The sequence below is a fragment of the Phodopus roborovskii genome, unplaced genomic scaffold (assembly GCF_943737965.1).
Source record: "Phodopus roborovskii unplaced genomic scaffold, PHOROB, whole genome shotgun sequence".
In the NCBI taxonomy this organism is placed as follows: Eukaryota; Metazoa; Chordata; class Mammalia; order Rodentia; family Cricetidae; genus Phodopus; species Phodopus roborovskii.
In genome coordinates this window covers 123,575-144,301 of record NW_026125577.1, presented here as the reverse complement: position 1 = coordinate 144,301, position 20,727 = coordinate 123,575, and the positions used below count along the sequence as shown (strand labels likewise).

General features: G+C 39.9%; 1 protein-coding gene across 1 annotated transcript in view; it reads right to left on the bottom strand.

Moving 5' to 3' along the window:
• Sos1 (SOS Ras/Rac guanine nucleotide exchange factor 1) overlaps positions 1–20,432 on the bottom strand; it is a 70,750-nt gene extending 50,318 nt beyond the window's left edge. The window contains exons 1-3 of the mRNA XM_051177860.1: positions 20,047–20,432; positions 4,517–4,642; positions 201–332 (exon numbers count right to left, since the gene is read on the bottom strand). Of these exons, the coding sequence (XP_051033817.1) occupies positions 201–332; positions 4,517–4,642; positions 20,047–20,133 (345 nt within the window). The 5' untranslated portion in view covers positions 20,134–20,432. The remainder of the gene's footprint in view (positions 1–200; positions 333–4,516; positions 4,643–20,046) is intronic.
• Positions 20,433–20,727: the final 295 nt, after the last annotated feature.

The following is a 20,727-nucleotide window of genomic DNA, read 5'->3' as shown; positions in this document are numbered from 1 at the left end:
CAAAATCCACAAAATAACTTTTCAGAATCTCTTCAATTTGTTTATTACTACTGGTGTGAAATTGCATCAAACCACGTTGGCCAATCTATACTCATTATCATAGTACCCCTTCCCACAACATGAATTTCTGGAAAACTTAAAAGGATTTTACTGTCAGCTATTTTGCCTTTCAAAGGCAAGATGGCAAAAGTTCAGCTTACCCTTAGTAAATGATGAATTCTTTCTGCTGGCAGAGATAAAGGGTTTCTTCTCTTCCTCTTTTCAATAGCTGATTGGGCATCAGCTATTGCCCACTTATCAATTGGATGAGGGAAACTTTTTTGAACACGTTCCTTAGAAAATAGGAAAATAACAATTAAACAACAAATAAATGAAACAGAGTTCATCACTTAAAAATTTATTTTTAAATAAAAATATACAAAGTTGAGATTTTCACATAATTTACACTGTAAACATAATTTTAAAAATCCTGTGGTTGCCAATGTATTAGTTTCTTAATTAGGCAACTAAGGGACTGGACATACTTTATTGCCTGGGGAAATCACTCCCTGAAATCCACCTTCACTAACACTGATGGCAAGACTGGTAAGTCACTTTAAACACCACTCTCAGTTTCAAGGAAGGAGACCCACACATACTTAGCAAATATAACTCCAAAAACTATTTTTTGGAGGGTTGTGAGACAGGGTTCTTATGTATCTCTAGTTGTCCTGGAACTCTTCAACTCTCAGAAAACACCTGCCTCTGCCTCCAAGTGCTGGGATTAAAGGCATGCACCATCACAGTCGGTTTAATAAATACTTAATTCCAATTATAAGCTCAAGAAGCATTTTCAATTAAAACCTTAGATTTTTTTTTTAAACCATCACATGAGAGTATTTACTTTCAAAACTGTCTACAAGCCATAACATTCAGTAGTCTTCAATGGTAACAGCAAAGCACAGATCCATTTTCTAGGAAACTATTTCAAATCTAACATCTAGAAGCTATATGGTTAAAATATGATTGAAAGTGAAATGACTAAATCCCCTTCTTTAAGGTAATTTACTATTAGCAAAAAGTGCTCCCTTTTAAGGGTTTAATACCCACTTGAAGTACAACCCAATTAGAGCCAGTAGAGGTCAGTATTACAAAACTCAGTATTCAACTAGTAGTATGTTAAACTAGATGAAACTTAACATTGCCCGAATACAATCCTGAATGAAAATTTTACCAGTAAATACATTGCCATGGATACTCTAGAGTTAAGTGTGAGAAAGGTATACAATGCGTTTAAGACATCCTAGGGGCAGGTTTACCTGAAGTTATCTATCCCTCTCTTCATTCTATCTTCAAGGCTGTTCGGGTGCCAGTCATTAAAACTGCATGTTTTCATTATAAGTGTAGTTTAATCAGAAGTCAAAGAATTCTTATAGTTGAAAAATAAAAGTAGAAAATCTGTTCAAATGCTTAGTTGGAACCCTGTTTGCCTTTGATAAAGGTGATACAAAGGTCCAAAATGGTGGCAGAGCAAGAGGATGGGAGGGATGGGGAAAAGTGGAAAAGGGAAGGATAACAAAGGAACATCCAAAACAGATGCCCTGAGCTTGATCCCCAGAACCCACAAGGTGGGAGAGAAAGTCCTGAAATCTGTTCCCTTCACAATGTGGCAGTCTACACACACACAAAGACATAACTAGTTAAATGATACATTTTCAATAGTTTATATTATACCCTTATACAGTAACTTAACTGAAATAGGGTTTCCCTAATAAACCTTGCCCTTGTTTTATGAAGCATACTAGTCTTTTCTACTTCTTTTTGGATGATCAATGCAGTAAGTGATCTTACAGCCCAGAGAGCATTCTCTTCAGTCCCAGATAATTGATTTTTTTTTTTTTTTTTGCCTTAAATCTTCGTGTATGTCTATTACTTTCTGATGCTCAATTTTCAAGTACATAAGCAAATAAAAAGATGCCATATAGGATTATTGTAAGGATATAAGGATATAGAAACTTACAAACTAGCACTTTGAAATTATAAAATTTCAGTGGTTATGAGCAAGCAATCCTCTTCCAGGAGACTTGAGTCTGTCATCACATAGCACACAATTGCCTGTAATCCCAGACCAAGTGAGATTGTGCTGGATAGTTTTATGTCAACTGGACACAAACTAGAGTCAGAAAGGAGGGAGCCTGTAGGGCATTTTTTTAATTAGTGATTGATGGGGGAGGGCCCAGCTCATTATGGGTGGTGCCATCCATGGGCTGGTGGTCCTAGGTGCTATGAGAAAGCAGGCTGAGCAAGTCAGTAAGCAGCAGTCCTCCATGGCCTTTATATCAGCTCCTGCCTCCAGGTTTCTGTTCTGTTTGCATTCCTGTCCTGGCTCCCTTCCATGACTACAGTGCAGAAATGCAAGCCAAATAAACCCTATCCTTCCCAACTTGCTTTTTTGGTGATCACAGCAGTAGAAACCCTAACTAAGACAGGGATCCAACTCCTTTGGCCTCTGTAGGCATTTTGCACATATCTACACACTGATATGTACACATACATATAATTAAATATAATAAAAATAAATGTTTGAAAAAGAAATGATAAAGCTTATTACATAAGTGACTGGCATTCTTGTTGCTGTCATATTCTTACATATTCTTGCAAAAAACTATCTTCAGCCCCAAAGTCTACACATTAGAATTTCATATGCCTTTTTTGTCCTACTTTGTATATTAAAGATGAAATGAGGCAAGTATAGTTCTGTAAATGGAAAAATATGATTTGTATTTGCAATGTCAGCAGATAAGCAAATTCCTAGAATGTACAAAGGTCAGAATGACAAGCAAGGTGAGATTTGTAAGCCCTTACTAGACATAAGCCTGGATTCTGCCAAACCCTGGAAAAACATAGCAAGGAACAAAATGAAAGTCCAACTGAAATTGTTGATATGATAAAGTCAGGCAAAGTGGTGCTACTTTAAGATCCCTGTGAAACAACATAAATAAGAGGAATTGTGAATTAAAAAAAAAAAAAAAAAAAACCTGACTTTACAACTAAATGGAAATGGGAAAAAACCAGCCAGGCCTGGTAGGGGACTCCTGAAATCCCAGTAAATGGGAGGTGGAGGCAGAAAGATTAAGAGTCATTCTTGATCATACAGCAAGTTGAGTTCAAGGCTAAACAGAACTACATGTGATCCTCCCTCAAAAACAACAAACCAAAACCACCACAAAGAGCCTACTGTAAATGAGTTAAGAAATGAGAATCACCCTGTGCACAACTTTTTCTACATTCCAAAGCTGTTATTTGATATTTTGTTTTCCCTTTCTTTTTGGGTGGGGTGGCCGTGATGGTGGGGGTGGGGCTTGGGCTGACCCTAGAGATGAAACCTGATGCTTCATGTATCCTGCCTAGTCAATAAGCTATATTGCTGACCCTCAATGTTCTGACATGCTTAACTGCCTCAACTGACATCCAGACCTCCCTCATGACTTACCTTGTAACTCCAAGCCAGACTCCATTAGCTGCTTTTTTGAAACAGCAGTCTTTCACACCTATCTAAGTCCTGTGACTTTAGTAGAAGTTAAGGATAAGAATAAATAGAACCCTCTCCTGGACTCTCTTGTTTTGCTAGCCTGGAATCCTCCATGCAGCAGGAAAAATAGAGACCCTGTGCGGAAAGTAAGAATTTACTGCCCCAAATGTTGTCCTCTGGCCTCTGTGCACATTTTCACATAGCTCAGGCTGGCTTTTAACTCCATACAGTCAAAATTGATCTGAAAACCGACCCTCTTGCCTTTACCTCCCAAGTGCTGGTATTAAAGGTTTGCATAATGCTAGTGTTTGGCATTTTAATTCTTTAAGTGCCATACTTTGGGAACCTTTAGCTATAGTCTATCACTGTCACCACATGTCCACATTTGCTTTGTAACTGTTACCAGTGAAGTTGTTAGGTTCATCTTTCTCTGATTCCAATCTTTTCTACTATTCTCCCTCAGATATTTTATTATCAATCCTTTAACTTTCTGAAATTTAAAGGAAATGTTTTTGGAATGAAACCTTTGTGCATGTTCTACTCTTAAAAATATGAATAGAAATCTCCATTCAAGGCTATTCTGGTTTATATAGCAAGCTCTTAGACAGCCAGGACTATGCAGATATGCAGAGAGGGTCTGTCTCAAAAAGAAAAAAGAAAGAAAGAAATTCTAGTAGCAACAAGAAGTTGTTGGTTTAAACTGAAAGGTCACATCTGAAAGTTACACTGGTAAGACACATATAAGCTATCACATACCCACATACCCAGTACAAAGTTAAAGAGATCAAACACTTTTCTCCTTTACTGCCATTACAACAAACATACAGACTAGAAATACATACTGTCAATACAGGACAAAAGTTGTCATTTGTCGGGGTTGGGGATTTAGCTCAGTGGTAGAGCGCTTGCCTAGCAAGTGCAAGGCCCTGGGTTTGGTCCTCAGCTCCGGAAAAAAAAATAAAAAAAAAAAAAAATAAAAAAAATAAAAGTTGTCATTTGTCATACCTCCACATCTGAAGCACTTCGTGGCTGAGCTTGGCATAGCATATTTAATAATTGCAAAATTAATTCTTCAACATACTGAAGAGCATCATCATTAGATTCAAGAGTAGGATGAACTTGCCCCTGAACCTATAAAGAAAAAGTGAAGTAATTAAAATGGGGGTAGCCTACAAATAGATTGAATGTTGTCCAAAAAAAATCAGGGCTTCTCAACCTTTGTTCCCAGATTCATACACTATACATGCTATTAATATCTTTTGGAGATCCAGTTACCTAACTGTAATTTCACTATTTTTGCATACACTATGGTTTGTATTAAGATGCAGAAATGGGAGTAAGAGGGAGAGGGTAAGGCGGTAATAAAACATTCAGTTTATGTGGGAAGTCTGCTCAGAATCAGCTAGAACTTTCTTTCAACATTTTACTTGGGTAGATTTGACTTTTGATGGGTCTCTGTCCCTTGTTTAATTCTACCTTCCTTACCCAATGATAAGACCCAAGAGGACATCTCATCAGGTTCACCAGTGAATACCCAGCATCTAGTACTCTACAGAACACACACAGCACACATTTAATAGATATTTGTGAATACAAAGTCACCTGACTTCAAAATGCAGTCAAGGAGATGGCTCCAAGGATAAAAACACAAACCCGGTGACCAGAGTCAATCTACACACAAATTACACATTTGTAATTAATCATAGCACTTCTATAGCCAGATGGAGTCTGAGACAGTGGAATTACCAAGAACCTGGTAGCTAGCCTGGAGTTCTCTGTGTAGCAGAAGGAATAGAGACCCTGTGTGGAAAGTAAGAATTTACTCTCCAAATGTCCTCTGACCTCTGTGCACATACTCACTCCCCCCCCCCCCCTCTCTCTCTCTCTCTCTCTCCCCACCCACACACCCAAATGAACTCTTTGACACTTGTGATTTAGTCTGCTATGCTATGAGAAGATGGATTACTGTGAGGGTGAACTTTGAGGTCTCTTATGCTCAAGCTATGCCCAGTAACACAGTTCACTTACTTATCGTGGTCTCAAACTCACTATGTGTAAAGATCTTCCTGCTTGCACTTTATGAGTTGTGGGTTACAGGTGCGTGTGTGTGTGCGTGTGCGTGTGTGTGTGTGTGTGTGTGTGTGTGTTTTGCTGGGGATCAAACCCACAAGCTTCATGCATGCTATGCAGGCAATCACAACAACTGAGCTACATCTTAAATATTATACATCCAGTTTGTTAAGGGTTAGCTATACAGGAGTGAGTCAAACACAATAATTGCTTACATTATTAGCTTTATATTCTACTGTGCACCAACCCAGGTACCACAGTTTGATAACTGAGCTCTAATAACAAGTTGTAATTGTATGTTCTTCTATTAATCTAATTGGAAAATGATGCTCCAACCAGGCAAGGCCTTGTTCATCTATATAGATTCATTTTCTCCTTTCTTTTTATTCCAAGTTCTAGCATTTAGGAAATACCTAAAGCCCCTGTTTTGTGGAGGTAAAAGAATCAAATGCTTGTGTGGAAATAACGCTAGAAAGTTGGTTGATTCCAGGAGCATGCTTTCAAACAGAAAATATTCCATATGCAACATCCATTTAAACTAAGACAGACATTTATTATGCAGAATCAAATTCATTATATATAGTTACACCAGTGAAACACAATGACTAAAAACAACAATTGGGTAACTGTAGTTTTATACAGTCAAATGCTGGTGAAATCTGGTATTTTTTTGTATTAGTTTTTTGGAATTCAAATTTGATAATTTCATTTACTGGTAGTTGCTAAAAGCTGAGTAAAACCTATTAGGTAAATAAGTCAAACAGAGAATTACTTTACTTACAGAAAATGAAGCACAATGCCAAGTGTATTTCTAAGTTTTTGAACACTAACCTTTATTATCTATTCTCTCAAATTAGTTTTGCAAAATTCCTTTATACAAGAAACCAACAAATTGTTTTATTTCCTCAAAAAAAAAAAAAAAATTCAAGTCCTCTGACTGAAAACATGGTTAAAAATAAAGCATATTCCCAAATGCTAGATTTACACTAACTGATCTTTAGTCATCCAAGAAAAATGTGGCTAAGATACACAAAAGTAGCATTATATTTTGCCTACAAGACAGTACTCCATCACATTCAAAATTGGGACCCAAAAGATCCAAACTGTGCTACAAAACAGGTTACCCTGACAAATCTCACAACAGTTCCCTAAAGCCATTCAAGGCTGATTGTGTGTGTGTGTGTGTGTGTGTGTGTGTGTGTGTGTGTGTGTGTGTGTGTCTTATGACCAATGGTAAAACAAATTTTAAAATGTATTTAAACTAGATGTGGGTTTTCCTTTAAATGTAGTTTTGGAAAATACTATATTTTATACTTACATTTACTGACACATAAACAATATTTCTTTAAATGTAATTAAGCTTCTTAAATGAAAATACTTCATTAGAGGCTAAAGAGATAGTTAAGAGTTCACACTGCTTTTCAAGAAGATCCAAGTTCAGTTCCCTGCAGGTGCTGGGAACTTGGGCAGCACACAACCACCTGTAACTCCATCTCTAAGAGATTCAAAACCTTTGGCCTCTATGGGTACCTGCACTCATGTGCACAGACATACATACACATAATTAAAAGTAATAAAAACAATTTTTTCTAAGAAACACTTTTTTGTAATGTGTATCACTGCTTTTGCCTATGTGTACCACATATGTGCCTGGTGCCTGTGGTGGCCAGAAGTGGTCATTAGAGTCCCTGAAACTAGAGTTTACAGATCATTGTGAGCTACCCTGTGTGCTAGAAACACAAACCAGGCCCTCTGAAAGAGCAACAATGCTCTTTTAACTGATGAGCCATCTCTCAACCTAGTAATAGGTCGCCTCCACCCACATCCCCTATTTTTAAAGAAAATACTTAAGAATCAATGATAGACATGAATAGGAATTTTAAACAATGTGACAGCAATACCTTTGGTAAGATCCAATCACTTTATTTAATCAAAGATGCTACCTCTTGAATTTTAAACTACCCAGAAAAACTGATTGGCTTCTATCCTGATGGTTGACTGTATCTTCAATAAATGCTAACACATTGTATAAAAGTTTTATTTGCTGTTATTACCAATTCTGTATGAATTTCTATATGTCTGCATAAGGATACTTAACCCTGGGGTGAACTTCCAGAGAGCCCTGTGAGGTCTGTGGTAGAATATTATTTTCAGGTGTGTTACTTTTGTTTAAGTTTCATTTGTTTAACTCTGTGAAGCTGTGATTCTTTGCCTGTCTAAAACACCTGATGATCTAATAAAGAGCTGAATGGCCAATAGCGAGGCAGAAGCAAGGATAGGTGGGGCTGGCAGGCAGAGTATAAATAGAAGGAGAAGCAAGACAAGGAATAAAAAGGAAAGAGGTATATAGGAATAGAAAAGGAAAAGCCCAAAGACATAAGATAAACGGGTTAATTTACATTAAGAAAAGCTGACAAGAAGCAAGCCTAGCGAAGGCTGGGAATTCATACCTAAGAATAAGCCTCCCTGTGTGATATATTTGGGAGCTGGATGGTGGGCCCCTCAAAAAGCCAAAAGAGTAAAGAAAAACAAAAACAAAAACACAATAGTGTTCTCTTGAATCTTTAATAACCCTTTCTGGCTAATTTATCTCTAAAGAATTGAAAAGGTTTTAGACTATGTTCTATCATATCTTAAGCCCAGATCTTCTACTTCGTGTGTGTGTGTGTGTGTGTGTGTGTGTGTGTTGTGTGTGTACATATGTTAAAACACACAGAGTATCCATATCTAAAGAGAACATGCTTTCCCTACTGTGTTTAAAAAATCTTGGTCATTTCAAGATGTAAATGTGACTATATGGTAAAGTCCAATCAGAATGAAATGACAAATTTTCTTCCAAAGTTTTAACTGACTGCTCCCATAAAAGCTAAAGACAAACAGCTGGCTAATTAAATTCTGACTAAAAGCAAAGCTTGATTTCACATCAATGAAACTAGAAGAGAAAAAACAAACTACTGTCCATGCCATTGTGTGAGGCCTTTTTCTTATTTTGAAGTTGTCTTGGTTTCTCATTGCTTGATGTTAAAATTAAGAACAGTATTTGAGTTTTAAAAACATATGACCAAACTGACTGGAATTACTTCATTAGTCTTAAACATTGATGAGTAAGCAAGTTCTCTCTCTCTCTCTCTCTCTCTCTCTCTCTCTCTCTCTCTCTCTCTCTCACTCATTCTCTCTCTCTCTCTCTCTCTCTCTCTCTGGTGTGTGTGTTGTGGATTGGGGTGTGTTAAAAAATGCTATTACCACATGTGGGTATTACCATACCCAGCTACACCACTACTTTTTAGAGTCATAGCAATAAAAAAAAATTACATTTATTTTGTGTGTACACGTGGGAGGGTACACGTACACACACCATAGGCAAATGGCTCAGTGGGACACTACTGGACAAATGCACAAGCCTGACCTGAGTTCAATCCCCAGAACACACATGAAGGTAAAACAACAGAAGTGATTCCAAGCATGCCCCCCATAATACACACACAATAATAATAAATAAATAAAATTAAACATTAGTTGTGAAATAATGCATTTTAAAAAAACATAATTTGGGCTGGAGCAATAGCTCAATGGTTAAGAATACTGACTCCTTTTCCAGAGGACCCAAGTTCAATTCCCAGCACCCACATGACAGTTCACAACTGTCTGTAACTCCAGTTCCAGGGGACCTGACACCCTCATGCTGACATATTTGCTGGCACAATATCAATGTACATGAAATAAAAACAATTTTAAAAAAAATTTATATTAATTTTTTTATTTTTATTTTACATATCGATCTCAGTTCCTCTCCCTCCCTACCTCTTTCCCTCTCTCCCACCCTCACATGCACCCCAACCACCCTCCCCTCCCATTCCCCCCTCTCCACATGTAGGGTGATGCCCTCCAGGAGGGGTCATCTAAATCTGTCAAGTCATTTGGAGTAGGGACTAGGACTTCTCTTCTGTCTCTAGGTTAAAGGAGTATCCCTTCATGGGGGATGTGTCCGCAAAGCTCTTTTGTGCAACTTTTAACTAAAGGCTTCTTAACTCTTTTCTGAAATATAACATTTTTTTTATTGATTATCTGGTAATCTCACTTCATGTAACTCAGTTAAATTCAGTTCCCAGTCCTTCCTTGTCAGCCACCAGGTCCCTTGTGACCTCTCCCTCCAAAAAAAAAAAAAAAGTCCAATTTGTGCTGTACATAAATTCACTGGAGCATGGTCAAACTCCCAGTGGCCTGCCTTAAATAGAACTGAGTCCGTCCCCTCCTGTTCCCCTGCACTTCAGCATCCCCATCACACTTCCCAAGAGTTCTTTGATGGCTTCCTGTCTATGCTATTACTTTTTTCAGGGAGGGATTTTGGGTTGGGGTAGGGCTGTTATAGAAGCCTTCCATGCCCCTCCCTCTCAACTGTGCATCTGTAGTCATTAATATAGCAAAAGTAGCCTCCGTGCGCTTCACAGTCAGCAGGAGCACAGATCATGGGCCTCCACACTATTTCTGGTGATAGCACTGACCACAAACATAGCTCCTGGTTGCAGCAGGACCATAGACCCAGACAAAGCCCTCAGAGGCAGCTTGGACCATGGACATCAACATGGCCTCAGGTGGCAGTGTAGGACACTCACATCAGTATGGCCCCTGGATACAGCATAACCTTCAGATACCAACATGGCCTCAGGCTGCAGCACTAACCTCAAACATCACATGACTTTGGTGGCAACATGGGGCATGGACATTAATAAAGACCATGACCATAGTACAACCAGAGGCACAGACATGGCCTTCACTGGCAGCATGGACACAGACATCATCACCATGGACTCCGGTGGCTGTGCAGGCCACTCTGATATGTATCGCCCCTGGTGGCAGCACACCCCCCAGACAAGGCTTGTTAACTCTTAGAAGAGCAGGTGGCATAATCGCAAACAATCTTGCAAGATGGACCCTACTTTCCCCATTGTACAAATAATAAAGAACTATATGCAGGCCATTCTGACATGAATGTAAAAGATGACTTAAAACCACCTTTTCAGTTTGATAACAATGTGACTCTGGATGACAGACATACTTCCTACTCTATAAAACAGGGATAATACCTACATTAAAACAACACTATGCATAGTGCCAGAAACCTGTGACCTAGCACTCTAGAGGTGGAGGTAGAAGATCAGGAGTTCAAGGTACTTATTCAATTCAAGATCAGCATAGGCTATATGAGAGCCCATTTGAAAAACAAACAAGTTACAAAGACTTAATTAATGTGAATTTGCTATTTAAGTTATGACTATAAATTATGTTTCAAACACACAGACATCTAGTACCACACAAAGACCTTGTCTTGAAAAAATAAAAATTAAAAATGCTTTAAAAGAAATGTAACTGGGGATTACTGACTTGTGTTGCATCTCTGAAAACCTTACTGTGTGTTATCAATTTCTAGAAGTATCTATGTTACTTTAAGTTCTGTGGACCCATAGAAAGTCCATCTGAATGGCGTTCTTACCAGACAGAACACGAGAAGAGGAGGTGGAGCAAGAGGAAAATACAAAATTAGCCAGTTGAGAAATTTCAATAGTATGCCTAGGTGACTTCTGAACAATTAGGGAATATAGAAAGTAAACTTTATAAATATCATTGTATGCATCCTGGCAGCATTATAGAAATTTCAATTATATTAATCTAGAAATCAGAGCTTTTCCAAATGTTGAAACTTCTGACAAAATTTTTGAGGTTTCTTTATTTTATTTTATGCACATGAGTTCTCTGCTTGCATATGTTTGTGCATCACTGCATGCCAAGGTCAGATGAGGGCATCAGATTCCCTAGAAATGGAGTGAATGGGTGGTTGTGAGTACCAAATGTGGGTCCTCTGCAAAAACAGCAAGTGCTCTTAACCACCTAGCCATCTCTCTAGCCCTTAAAATACATTTTGAAAGAAAAAAGAAACTGACAATGGGTTTTAAGACATAAGATTCAACAATTTTAGAATGACTTTTAAAATACAGTTCTTTATTCTCTAGTGTGTTGTGTATATATGTGTAGGCATAGGTGTGTATATAAAGGTCAGAGGACAATTTGCAGGAGTTAAATTAATGCAGATCACTGGGCTTGGTTCTCTGAACCCTGCATAGTGGCATACACTGTTCTCAGCACTTAGCCAGTCCACACAGTGAGACCCTGTTTCAACAACAACAAAACTCCGTTCTCTGACCTCCATATGAATGCTGCAGAGCAGGCATATGTATGTGCGTGTGCACACACGGACACACAAGCACGTACACATGCACACACACGTACACATGAATGCAAGCATGCATGTATGCCTATACATACACACACATGCATGAATGCAATCATGTATGCACACATGCATGCAAATTTTATCAAAAAAAATACAGGCATGTTAGTCAGAGGCAACTGAACAAATTCTATGGCATCCAGTATTATCAGGAAACTAAATGGGGGGGGGACTTACTATTTTTTCCCATGTGTACGCTAGCAAAAATTAACAAAATTGAACTTTATGAGGAATTTCACCTGTGTAAATATTCAGACCCTGGCCTGTCACCTGGCAGAATGCACTCAGGCAGTAACCTGGTCAGCCCAGGGTTCCATGACTACTACTAGTCTGCAGGCAGGTGCAAAGCACCCCTTTAAAAGACAGACCTGATGGGAGATGTCATTATGTATATATGTTTCTCATACTGTTGGCCAATAGGAAAGAAAGCTAGGAGGGGCTAGGAGACAAGGAGGAAAGAGGAAGTGGTAAGGAGAGTCAAGATGGAGAATCTGGAGAACCGCCAGCCGCCTCTCGCTGGTAAGACCACGTGGATATACATAGAAATGGGCTAATAATTAAGATGGAGCTAGCCGACAAGAAACTAGTACCTGGCCAATAGCATTATATCAAATACAGAGTCTCAGTGTGTTATTTGGGGCTGGCGTGGTGGCGGGACAAGACCAGAGGCGGCGGGCGGAAAAACCTTACTTCTTACACAGACCCCTGCCCATTTATGCTCTTTCCCTCTCTCTTGCCTTCTATTCCCTTGGGGACTTTTCCCATCTCCCTCTCTGTCCTCTCTGTCTCTGTCTCTTTACCTCTTCCCCACCCCTCCTTTTTAATAAAACTTCTCACTAAGCCCTGTCTGCTTGGCATGTTTGTGCCAAGGTTCCCCTCCCACATTATCATAACAACCTGTCCATTTGTTTCTGTCTGCCTTAGTAGTAACCAAGAGTCACTTCCAAGGTTATACTGAGTTTTCATAGTGACTATCTAGGCATCACTGAAACCGTTTTCTTTTGAGTTACTGCCCTATCTGTGGTTTTATAAACTGTAGATTTAACTGTATGAATAGCTATCACACTATGAAACAAAGTTCATTTGATTAGCTGAAGCAACTGTATACCATTAAATTCTATGAATTTTTTAAATTTTTTAAAAATTTAAGATATTTTTTTATTGTACTTTAACATAAAAAGTGTCAGGGGACCAAACTGACTACATGGGGGAAATTTTAACTAAATTATCCCAAATCAAGCAATTCATAGCCAGGGATGAGCCTGGTTGACCACAACAATGTATCTCTCAGATATGACTGGAGGAGGTATACTTGACTGAGAGTCCAAGCTACTGCACTCTGAAATCCGACGCTGTGCTTGCCTCCCAGTCAATCACTGAGCATGGCAAACATACTAAGGTAAGACATTCCTATGATAGCCAGAGTTCACTCAAAGACTTCCTGAGGCCTTGGCAAATTTTCCTTAACACTACACTAAAATCCAAGACACATCTGTTTTTTTTTTTTTTTTTTTTTTTTTTTTTTTTTTTTTTTTTTTTTTTCTTTTGGTTTGGTTTTTGAAACATGGTTTCACTATGTTTGGCTGATCTGTAGCTTGCTATGTAGACCAGGCTGGCTTCTAACACACAGGGATCTGCCTTCCTATGCCTCTGTCTCCAGAGTGCTGGCACATCTAGCAATCTAAAACACTTAAAGCCAGAATTCCTCCCTGCTTACTTCTCTCCTTCATTTGAAGTCAAGCTTGCATCATTTTTGACAACTACTTCTGTCTCCTGCTCCTTTTCTCTCACAAGCATTTTATCTAATATCACATGTATTTAACTTACACTACTAGAAAAGTAAATCTGAAAGTTAATCAGCTAGAAGAAAATATCCACATCCAGCATGGTGGTAAACACCTATGATGAAAGCACTTAGAAGTAGAGTCATGAGGACAGAGTTCAAGGCCCCGGGTCAAAAAACAAACAAAACAAAAAATCATAAAACACATTATCAAAAGGATAGTCATCAGAATATGTAAGATATCTTATAATGCTAAAAAGAAAAAAAATAATTCAATGTCTTGTGGAGAACAAAATAGTTGAGCAGACATTTTCAAAAAGAATATACAAGAAGGACTAATAAGAATATGAAAGCAGGGGGCCAACAAGGTGATTCAGAGGGTAAAGGTATCTGCTGCCTAGCCTGATGATTTCAATTTGATCCTGGAGACCCATAGAGTGGAAGGAGAAAATCAACTCCTGTAAGTTTTTCTCTGACATACACATACACACACAGATTTGCAAAAAAAGAACATAAACAAGTAATCAATATAATTATCTACAAGGGGACACAAAGCTAAGTAAAATAAGTTAGCACTTTAAGCCACTAATATTAAAGACTAATAACACCAAATACAGACAAGGAACTTCCATCTATCAATGGTGACCTAAGATGGTACAACTATATTTTGGGGGAAATGTCTAGCAGTTTCTCATAAAGTTTGTCTGTCTGTCTGTCTGTCTATCTATCTATCTATCTATCTATCTATCTATCTATCTTCTTTTTCCTATCTGTCTGTCTGTCTATCTGTCCATCCATCCATCCACCCACCCACCCACCCATCCACTCACCCATCCATCCATCCATCCATCCTATATGCCATGTGTCTTGGTATTAATGTACAAGAAATGAAAGATGTTTATAACTAGACTTGTGTAAGAATCATGGAAGCTGAATGTGAGCACCTGCAACCCCAACGTTTAGGAGGCAAAGGCAGAAGGATCAGGAGTTGATGGCTAGCCTGGGTTACATGACACTGTCTCAACAACAACAAAAAGAAATGTTTGAGACTCTGAAATGGCTCACTTGCTACCATGCCAGAGTTAGATCCAAGAGATCAAACCATGGCAGAAAGATTCACGCAAGTTGTCCTTTGACTCCACATTCATGGATGCATGTGCACATATGCACAAACACATAAATGCAATTTTACAATTTTCTTTTAAAGATTTTATTTATTTATCATATTTACAGTGTTCTGTCTGCATGCCAGAAGGGGGCACCAGATCTCATTATAGATAGTTGTGAGCCACCATGTGGTTGCTGGGAATTGAACTCAGAACCTCTGGAAGAACCATCAGTGCTCTTAACCTCTGAGTCATCTCTCTAGCCCGTAATTTTACAATTTTTAAAAGAACATTTATGGCGGCTTTTAATAGCTACAAATTTAAAGCGTGAGATATCCACTCACTAGATAAACAAATTGTGATATAGTCACATGATGGAAAAAAAAGGACTGAATTTTTAAAGCATAACCTCAAATGCTTTACTAAAAATATTCACTACTTGAATCCATTTACATGATGTTCCAAAGTAGATGAGATTAACTTATGATGGGATAATGAAAGGTTACAACAATGGCTATCTCTGGAAGGAGGGGCAGAAATTGATTAGAAGGGCATGAAGGGAACTTTAAGAGCAATGGTAATAGTCTACACTTTATTAGAGACTTTGATAGTATACATTCATTAAGTAGTACAAATAGCATCTATATATAAACTTCTTACAAAAACAAAAGGACTGTTTAAAAAAAAAAAGCTATTGATTGTGACTGATGCAGCATTTAAGAGTAATGTGTGCTTATACCTGAAAGTATAAAAATCATCAGAATATCAGATAAGTGGTATGGTGGTACATCCTGATCTCAGTGAGTCTGGCATTAGCAGCTCATCACTGAGTGGGAGGCACTGAGACAGGATGGTTGTCACAAGTCTGAGACCAGCCTGGGTTTCATAGTGAGTTCCAGGCTACATTGTGAGTGACTGTGATGTGATGTAAGAGTGAAAAGACATGTGATAAAGCAACCATGGTGAAACAGTAATAGAACCTAGATGATAACTATATTGGTATTCATTGAGAAACAAGACAACAATAAACTGTATATATCTAACTTGTATAATCTGACAGTACCTAGCATACACCAACATATATGATACCATTAGCACAATCAAGATAAGGAAACATAAAAGTGTCTTCCATTTTGTTATTGTTCTTTCAGTCTCAAACTCCCTATATGACCTCAACTCCTGGTCCTCTGCTTTTACTTCTCAAGTGCTGTGATGACAGGAGTATGTCAACATACCTAACCTAAAAGTCTATCTGCATTAGTTTGTATTTCCTAGAATTTTATGAAAGTACAGTTACATAGAACATGCTGTTTTAGTTTGGCTTTATCAGTTATTAAATGGGCTGACTAAATTGCCATATATATCAGTAACCCGCATTCTCTTTTATTCCATTATATGGCTATATACAATTTGTTCATTCATTTCCTTGTTGATTACTGATAGGCAAATAGATATTTAGATTTTTGTTTGGAGCTGAACAGACCTACCACAAATATTCATATGTATGTTTGTCAGTAATGGAGGCTGAATCCAGGATCTCACACACACTAGGTTTGTGATCCACTACTATACCACTGTGCTACATCACCCAGTCCTTTCATTACTTTTTATTTTGAGACTAGTTCTTGCAAAACTTGTTCAGGCTAGCCTTGATTGTTTAATTTTCCTGCAATGGTCTCCCGAAAAGCTGGGATGATGGGCTTGTACTTTCTGTAGACACAGACCTCATCTAGGTTTCTATCTCAGACTTCCAAATCTGCTGCGTCAGGTATCAAAACTGAGCTGCCAACTGGAGAAATATGCCTAGACAATCCAAAAAGTCTTTAATATCAGCATGACTGCAAACTTGAAAAGATTCTTCCCACTTCCTTAATATTTCTGCAATCATCAGTGAGGGGTTAAGTCCTGACAGTTCTGCCTTTTCAATACCACTCACATAGCATCCATCCTAAAGCAGATACATATCTCCTCTTAGATGAACTTAGTAAACCAGAATGCAGCTTCTCTCCCTTCCCTTTCTTACAAAATTCAAATCAAGTGTTACTTCCTCATTGGCCAGATGTGCTAGATGAGCCAGGTCAGCTAAGCTGCACCTTCAAGACTAGTCTGGACTACATGATGAGACTGTCTAAAAAACAAAAACCCTCACTTAAAAATGAGCTTTTTCTCTAGACATACCTGCTACCATCTTTTAAAATTATGCCATTTATCCTTAGTGCCAAGGGCAAATACTTGTTCTGAGACAAGCATCATGTATTTATGGGCTATGTTAGATGTAGTAGGATGGATACCATGGGACCTAATATAGTCAGGAAAAGTAGCAGTCCTACCTAGAAAGATTTTAATAGGAAATCAAATACGAAGGTCAGGGCAGAGCCATCTTATAAATTCCATGCTAAAAACATTTTAACTTAAAAGACATCAACAATTCTGAATAAATGCTTATTAACATTTTCATAGACATATTATAACTCTGAAATATGTAAAGGCAAGTGGGCTGGGGCAAGGGACTCAGTTGAGAGGCTATCACAATCATCTGGGAGAGGAACGCCAAGCAGTTAGGAAAACAGATTACAAGCATGTTAGAGGTTGACAGACATAAGGTTTTGCCTGAAGGTGGGCAGCAGTACACAGAGAAGAGGCAGGGATGACTTCAGAGTTTTGGGTCAAACAAATAAAATTCTAAAGCCATTAACCAAAAAGTTAAAAACTGGTGGAAGGGGGTAGTTTTATTTTGAGTTTCCCCTTATGCATTTGGCAACATTTCCAAATAACTTTATCCATGAACAAACTAAAAGTAACACACAAAGGCTAAAAATTCAAATTGCCAAAGCAAAAGAGGGAAGACAGTTTGAAGATTTACTAAGTCTACAATGCTGCTTTAGAAACTTTTAAAATGTAGCAACACTTCCAAATAATTTACTAACTCTGGCAAACTCAAAGTAACACACAAAGGCACTTGTTCAAAATGAGTCCTAACAGGTGTCAGGTACAGCCATGTATAGAAAGTCCAGTAGGGTAAGATAACATTCCTATTCTCTGGTTGGGGATTGAGAGCATGGATAGGTAAAATTGGAACTTAAAAGTCACTGCGTTAGGATAGGATGCTAGGAGGAAACAATGGAGCACTATCAACTCAACCCTGAGGGTTTGGGAAAATCTCTGAGGTTGAGTAGTATTAGACCAGATGAAAGGAACAGAAGCTGTCCAAAAAGCCTCTGGTAAGAAAAGGCATTATACAAGTAGTTTAAAGTCTGAAGAAAGGGTTCAAGGTAAGGACACATCCACACAAAATGTCCAAGGACACATCTACATGAAATGCCCAGCACACAGAAGATAATTCGGTACTACAAGATCATATTTAGATTATGAGAAATATGTCCAGTCTTGTCTTAGGGATCTGAAGAGCATTGTAGGTGGAAATTTAAATGACCCTTACACCTTAGGGAGATTCTGTAAACACACTGTTTCAGGGATATCTCTGTTTAAAGTGGAAAAACAAATCAACCATGAGGCTATAGAACATCAGCAACTCTGTGGTAAACTAGAAACATAATGCTTTCTCAAGAAGGCAGCCATTTACAACTCTAGTAATTTTCTATTGTGTGAAAATGTATGGCAAGACTGTCAAGGGGAAAAAAAAATAGAAATTCAGCCTGTATGTGCTATTTCTCATTTAAGATGCTGGCAACTAATTACATAAATTGATAAACAAAAACACCACACCAGCCAAACAAATTGTGTCTGTGAATAGATTTCAGCAAGGGCCACCCATGTGGCAGGTTAAAGAGGTCTGCCAACTTCTACAATGCATTTTCCACCACTTCAAAGGGTTCTCAAGTGTTATTCTGGAGGTTTCCTTACAATAGGAGTGCCTTGCTTTTAAGCCAAATACCCCAAAGGGGGTAATGTTCTGTGAGGGCTTTTACACATATAAATCAACTTTTCTCTCTCATTTTGTCAAGATACCAAGCTTCAAGCATCACTAGGCATACTTCTCCACTTCTACAAGCAGTCAAGTGTGCAGGTGAAACCAATGTCAAAATGGAATGAGGCCTCATGGGATCACTAATGAACAAAGTATGCACAAGGTGGTCTCTTTGAGCTCCTTAGAAAGCCTCACAGAGGTTTGTAAGCAGTGAGACACTTGAGGATAGAAACCAGTAACCTAAATATGAGAAATAAAAACAAAGTCTGCCGGCAGTTTCCACCGTAAGATACCACAGGGGAAATAAACAAGGCAAAGGAGAAACTAAAAGTTGCTGTCCTTTAAGGACTATGAAACACCTTCAAAATTCCCTGGTATAATAAAAGCCTCCACACAATGGTACAGCAAATACTCTAAATTCTCAATTGAAACAAAGCTGTATTTTAGCAAAGATACCTTGAAAACTATTTGAGCAACGAGAAATATAGATTAAAACTACTCAGAGTAAAACAATTTTTACAGGTAAGGCAAATGAGAGCAAAAACAATCTGGTTGTTTTAAAAATCCATTCAAACACCTGTTTCGGGTGTCTTAGTACCGTATCTAAGTAACAGTGTTGCTTTGAAAGCTTTTAAGATTTAGCCACTAGCAAACTAAAAACAATTGCTAAAAAATTCAAAATGCCAAACCAAAGGACAGACTGTTCAAACTGTTGCTTTGGGAGATTTTAAAATGTAGCAACATTTTCAAATAATTTACTTCAACCTCTGGCAAACTCGAGTAACACAGAGACCAAAAATGCAAAATGCCAAACCAAACAAGGGTTCGGAAGATTCTCAGACTCCCAAGAAGAACTCATCTGAACACAGTGACATGTGCATCACCCCTGTAATGGGAGTGGGGGAGTGTCAAGAGAACCGGGAGTTAAGACTGAGGGCGCGCAAAGCCAAGCAGGCCATGTTCTAGCTGGCAGGCTACCTCAGCAATTACTTAGGCAAGCACTGGCCAGGGAACTCTCCAGCCAGTAAAGAGCGCACTGGAGGCCGACCGCAGCTCGCTAAGACCAAGAAGGTAGGCAGTGGCCTTCTTTGACCTCCACGGTAAACCGAGGGTCCTCCAACCGTCGCCTCCGCTCTTGGATTATTCCGACCAACCATTCTTGACTGTGTGCGGCCTTCCCACGCACCCCGGGTGAGTGTCAACAGCTGGAGCAGCCGAGCACGGGGAATCTCTCAGCCAGTGTAGTCCTCCCGGGGACCCCGCCGACCAAGGAGAAAGACGTAGTGCGCGCCCCGCCTCCCCGCCCTCGGCCGGCCCGACCCGGGGCGGACTGCGGTCGGGAAGCAGGTTCTGGGCTCCTACCTTTTTCAGCGCAGGAACCAGCAGCCCCCGCCACTTGGGCGCGTTCTCCTCGCTGAAAAATTCGTAGGGCAGCTGCTGCGCCTGCATGGTGCCCTCGGGACGCCTCGGGGCGAGCTGAGGGGCGGCGGCTCGCGGCGCAGAGCAGGGCCGCAGCCCGCGCACAGCCCGGCCCCCTCGGAGCGCCGCGCGGCCCGGCTAGCGCTGGCGAGGCGGATGGGGGGCGAGGCCCGCGGCCGGACACCCACCCGACACGCGCGCCGGTCGCGGAGAACCAACGCAGCACGGGGGTTGCGGCGGAGGCATCCCGCACCACCGCCCCGGGGCAGGCCCCCGCTCCGCCCCGGGCTGCCCGCAACCGGGACTGCGCTCCCTGCACGGCCTGGGCAGCCAAGAACGCGCGTGGAGGGACGCTCTATCCGGTGGCGCCGGTTCGCCTGCGGGGAAGTCGAGCTCGAGGCTCGGAGCGGGGCGGAGCCCGGGGGCCGGGGTCGGGGAAGGGCCTGAGGTCACAGCTGGGGAGTCCAGCCGCTCTGCCTCTGCCGCCGCCGCCGCCGGTGTAGCGCCGGAGCTTCCTAATAGCAAACTGAACCTGCCCGCGACTGAGCATGCGCCGCCGGCCCTTGACGGTTAGCTCCGGGTTTTCCGGCTGCCCGCGGATGAGAAGGGCCGCGCGCAAGAGGC